Genomic DNA, 6,000 nt, shown 5'->3' with positions numbered 1-6,000 from the left:
CTGGTAAAAAATAACACCTCTTGAATAATTTATGTTGAATAAATGAAATTCATTGATGCTCTTATCATGTTGCCAACAGCTAGAATTTTTCAGGGTGTTGTAAAGACACGCCTTGTTGTTTTTGTTTTTTTTTTCATCACGATTTTCATTAAATGCTAACAAAAATATTACCTCCGAGACCGATATAAAGATAGTTGTATAAAATATAGACCAAAATTCTTAAAATAAAACACAAAATATTAAGATAAGAATAATAATGTTTTCCTTTCAATAATACAATAATATCTATGTTTACTTTTCTTAATAAAATTAGGTACGGTAGGAGGGATTGTTAATGTTTTTAAATGACAACTTAGTTACTTATGATTTTAACAATTTGCATGATATTCTTGTTCGTTACTATAATTATGATTACCTATATATTGGAAAACAAACAAATCAGTCAGCCTTCAATGTGGAAATAAATCATTAAATATGTACGACCATTAAAAAATTTAAATTCTATAAGCTCAATAAACAGCTACAAGTAGTTGTACGAATGGAATTAAATCTTCAGAATAAAAATTAAATGAGTAAAAGCAAGTCCGGATAAAACAATATTAAAATAGTTAACGAAATGTTCCTTCGTTTCTGCCACTAATTGTTAGTTTTATTATTTACGATTTTGATACATTTATAGCAACGACTTCAATCGAGGTTTAAGATGAACTTTAAAGGACGTTATTTCACCAACGGTTTCTGTAATGTAAAAGTGCTTTTTTTATACAGATTTTTCTACTAACATTATAAATGAGTAATGCCTGGTAACTTTAGAAACGGTTCGTCAGTCATGTGCTTGTACCCGTTTATAATGACAAATATTTCGTTAACTTGATGAGTGACTTTCTATATAAAACAATTCATCTCATAGTTGCAATAATTTTCTTGTGCCTCGAGATAATCGATTTTAATACTTAATTGTATTAAAAGAATCTAATACTGCTTTAGCAGCTGCTAGCGGATTGCACCTATCAGAATCTTTCATGATCTCGATCAAAATAAGTCTGTAATTACGAGTGTGCATCAATAAATTTCGTGACAATGTCAAAAAATAACGATTTGAATTTACGTATAATAATACAATTGGTATTAAAGGTCAGCACATTACTTTCTTTATTAAAATATATCATTCTTAAAGATCTTGGAATCAATTGTATGTATTTTATAGAAACATGCTGATTTGTTTTTTATGTTTCTTGTTGTGCTGTCACTTAATTCTCAGTTGGGAAGTGTGGTCTATGTAAAGAAAATCAATCTGCTTCACTCGACTTGTTTCTAAGGGATATCCATATTTCAGTGCAGTTCTGCTAAACCATTATACAAAAAATATAATACGGGCCTCATACTCAAAATAACAACGTAGATTTCCTTGTATAAATACAATTGTTTCTCTCAGCGAGTCAGATTTATTTTTCAACTCTCTTCATCAAAATGAGGTTCTCACTGTTATTTGCGTTTGTTATTGTCGTTGGAATATATAGTTATAATTTTTCTGAGGCTAGTGAGCCTGTATGTTCTAAATTTGCATATGAAGAACAGCTTTTAGAGAAAATGATTCGGACTGAAATTAAGGTAGAAACAATGGTGAATGAAATTAATAAAACTGAGGAAAATGTCATCAGTACATTAGGCGACATTAAACAAACAGTTGCTGATTTGACGGGTAACATCACTTACGAAATGTTACAGAAAAGTGACGAGATAAAAAGGAGAGAAGGTAAAATATAAACATCAGGTTTACATTATCTGTTTACTGAAATATTTCTGGCGTAATGCGAAAATGACATATATACAGCATATAATTTACAACTGTTTGTTGTTTAAGTCTGAATCAATATAATTTAATAGTTTGTATTGCTTTATGCAAACTGAAATGAGAAAATCTGTTATATGATAAATGCGTGGAACATATGAAACTTAAAGAAACATTAGCTGTTAAGGAGAATGCATTTCATACACCGGTGACTTTAAAGTGACATTATGCTTACATTTTCATGGTCAAGTTGAGCCAAGTTAACTTTATATTTTAAAAGATTGACTGTCAAAATGGTGATTGACCAACAGTTGTTATTGGAAAATGTTTATGGTAAAATTATAAATCTGTCTAAAATTTAAAAAGACTGCCCCACTCTTTTTATAAACTAAGCGTTATAGGTAAATTCTTATGGATATTTACAGAAATTTTGTTTGGATATGTGAGTTATTCATTGTTTATGCGAACTTAATTATTAAATTAAAAGGAATTATGACAAAATGGAAACATATTTTGACTTTCACCCGTTCACTCACTATACACCCTTGGATGGGCATAATGTCACTTTAAATATACGTTTATAAACAGTAGAATATGGCATAAATGTTATTGCCGCAAACTTATAGACCTTTTTACGACGCGATCCGTTGCTATGAAAAAACGACCGGAATTAGAATTTTCTCGCGCATGCGCAATCTGCGTAGGGCAGAAAATGCTTCGCCCTACATAGAAATATTGTAAAAGTTCTTAGACAATTCCGAGTTAGTTCAAGGTAAACGGTAGAAAATTATATAAAATAGATTTCAAGAAATACAGAAAAGATGACTTTATAGCTTTGTGGCGAAGAATGCCATAAAAAGGCATGGAAAAGATACTTGTTTAAGATTTTACGATCACGGATTTGACACTGAGATCATTTTTCTAAAGAAGATGTGGAAATATATCTATTAGCAAATGAAAAGTCAACTTATTTGCTGTTGAAATAGTTCATTTAAAAACAATAGAAATTATATAACATGAAATCGAGATTAATTATCATTCAGAAAAAATATCAGAACAGGTGATAAGGCATTTTTATTGTTCAATATACCGGATTATATCCTTTATCCGATTTGCTTGTGATGCAAACAGAAAAATTTAAGTCACATATAAATAGATTTTAAATATTTTTTTTTCAAAATCTTGAGAAGTTAAGATGGGTTGTTTGGAAAAGATATAACACACATTTTATCCGCTTTTTCGTAATACATGTTATTTTTGACAATTTTTCTCTTCTCAAAATCCATAAACATTGATCGGTATATTTAAAAGTTACATAAATTACCATTTTAATAAGCGTAAATGATTAATTATATCATGATATTAAACGTCCCGGTTGAATGAACAAACGTTCGCGTGCCAATCTGTTCAACACTTGCCGCCTTACCAAAACAGTTATTCAAAGGAAGTATACAATACAAATTGTGTAATAGTATTTAATACAGGGGTCATAAAATTTTATCTTTATTACCCTGCTGTTTCAATTTAAATTACTGATGGAAAAAAACGTCTACTGATACCTTAAACAAAGACATGTGTGTGCCCGTTATGACCATTGAATTATTACTCCCGCACATTTTCGTAGATCTGTTAGAAAATGAATTCACGTTTTCAGTACTTACCGCCTTAAGTCATCCCAAAATTAATATTCTTTGGGTGACATAACATAAATCGCATCTATTAAAGCCTTAAAGTATGATAAACTGTACACATCGTTATTGCTTTTTGCCCTACGCAGAAATGCAACATTCGTTGCTTTGGAAAAGCGTATTTTAAAAAGGTCTATATTCTATTATAAGTTTCCTTAACCCGTCTCATTTCGAAACATATAAAAACAATATTATAAACATAAATCAATAAAAAGTAAAGGCAAGTGAAAACGAAATCATGTATAAAGATAACAACATCAAAAAAGGAATTTTCATATGGACATTATTTTTTATAAAATTGATTGATAATTAACATAATCGTGCTAAACAATTTGCTTGTACGAGCATAAACATGTATAACATTTATAAAAAAATACATCAGTTAATTGTTGCCATTCTGCCCTTTTCTGACGTGTGTTTATCTTTAGTTCTTTCTATTTGTTGCACCAAAGAACACTGTTGTATTTTTAATTATGTTTGCGATATTCATGTTTGTTTGTGTACTTCTGGTCTATACAAAACATGAATAACAATGCACATTTATGTTAAGACGAATATACCAAAACAATCATATTTCCATGAAGGAAAACGCTGACTCATCACATTGATTTTTCTTATTAGGGAACATATATCCTGATTTTTTATTACATTTATTTTATATTGAATAACGTTATGAAATGGCTATTTTGTCAGCCAAAAGAACATTGAAATTTGATTATAGAATGTGACCGAGGAACATCAAAATATTTATTACTTTCTGCAGACAGTTCACATGTACACAAAATAACACATAATTTAAAATACTTATTGAACTTTGATTACCGTTAGTAATTGTACTTTGATATTTTTTTTACAGAATCCTTCAAGACATTATTTGAGGAGACAAGACAAACCTCACGAGTGACATGGAAGCTAAAAGAGAAGAACTTACTCAACTACAAGGTATTTTTTCGCATTTCTCTTCCATGTGATGATTGTTTCCAAAATGTTGTTTTGATTTTATGATTCAGTTGGTTTTATGATTTAGTTGGATCTTTTGAAGTTCAATCACGTACAATATTTTATCAATTATCAGTTTGAATATGTTTTTTTTATATTTGACTAACCTGTTGCTGTAACTATAGACTAGGCCTTCCTATCATCGTACAGCATATTCAATTACATGTATTATTTCTTATTTTGAATACATTTCCTCATCTTTATTTTACATATATAATCCTTTAATATAAATATCTTATTCCTTTTATTTTATATTCTACGTCAGAAAATGGCGAACACGTAAGCCAATTGAAATTCAAGACAAAAAAATGAAATTTGATTATAGAGGGAGTGCAAGGAAAATAAAATAATAAAGTTAGAATGCATGTTGTTTTGCTTCCTTTAGTAACACACGTGTCTATGTAAAAATATATTTCGATTTAAGTTTCGTATTATCAGCAACACTTTCTGCAAACAGTTCACATGTACACCAAATAACACATGTAATACTTATTGAACTTTGATTACCGTTGTAATTGTATTCTGATATTATTTTTACAGGATCCTTCAAGAACTTATTTGATGAGACAAGTAAAAACCTCACGAGTGACATGGAAGCTAAAAGAGAAGAACTTACTCAACTTCAGGGTATTTTTCCCATTTCTCTTACACGTGATAGTAATTTTCCAAAACTGAATTTCATTTTTTTTATTATATTAAGTGCATTTATAATACAATATATATTACATCAATGGTCAATTTGAAATATTAAGAACTTGTTCAACTAGCATGTTTCTGTAACTATCAACTAGTAATGCCAATCATCCTTAAACCGATTCAATAACGTGTATATATTCTAATTTTGATTTCATCATCTTTTTTTTTTTTGCAAACATGTTTCTATTATAGCTCTAAAACATCACATTTTACAACTGTCAGATATTCATAAAATATTTCCTCAACGCTTATATTACAATTTGGCTATTCTTTATATTTAACCATCGACTATTGATTTATAATTGTTATGTTTTGTAACCGATTTACAAACAAAAATTAAATCATAAAGAAACAATTTTATTTTATGCTTTTCAGTGGATTACTGATTTATCCGTGAAAATTATATTTGGTAATTTCACAGTGAAAATTATCAAAATATAATTTCACTCTTTTCAATCATTGTCAATGACGAAACTACTTTTTTAAGATTTTCCCCATGTGGTACCTCAATTTTATTTTTGCTGACAATTCTGACAATGTCAGGCTGTTTAAAGAAAAAGCAAAGCTGAAATTGATAAATAACTTAAATGTCAAAAGTAATAAAAAGAAGAAAATTTACTTCTATTCATTCAAATTCCAATCACCAAATTTCGTCTCTAAATTGTTTTGTTTAATTTTTACAGTCTGAAAAATACATTCCTTCCCCATGCAAAACTGCTCTTGATGACATTTGGGCATATTAAAGTATCCTACGAGCAATAACTGCCGTATGCTTTATGAAAAATTGAAAAGCATTGACACTCGAAGAATAAGTAAAACAACCCA

General features: G+C 29.0%; 1 protein-coding gene across 3 annotated transcripts in view; it reads left to right on the top strand.

The window, feature by feature from the left end:
* Positions 1–1,450: 1,450 nt before the first annotated feature.
* Positions 1,451–6,000, top strand: part of LOC132754608 (cerebellin-3-like) — a 42,433-nt gene continuing 37,883 nt past the window's right edge. Inside the window, exons 1-2 of one of the 3 annotated variants that reach the window (XM_060745265.1) lie at positions 1,451–1,756; positions 5,020–5,106. In XM_060745265.1, coding sequence (XP_060601248.1) covers positions 1,471–1,756; positions 5,020–5,106 — 373 coding nt within the window. In that variant the 5' untranslated portion in view covers positions 1,451–1,470. Of the gene's footprint in view, positions 1,757–4,336; positions 4,423–5,019; positions 5,107–6,000 lie in introns of all 3 variants that reach the window. The other 2 variants (XM_060745266.1, XM_060745263.1) reach the window with 2 other exon arrangements.

Source organism: Ruditapes philippinarum, unplaced genomic scaffold (genome assembly GCF_026571515.1).
Source record: "Ruditapes philippinarum isolate M1 unplaced genomic scaffold, ASM2657151v2 ctg6321_1_1_1_1, whole genome shotgun sequence".
Lineage (NCBI taxonomy): Eukaryota > Metazoa > Mollusca > Bivalvia > Venerida > Veneridae > Ruditapes > Ruditapes philippinarum.
The sequence above is the reverse complement of the archived record's forward strand: the minus strand, read 5'-3'. Positions and strand labels throughout refer to the sequence as shown.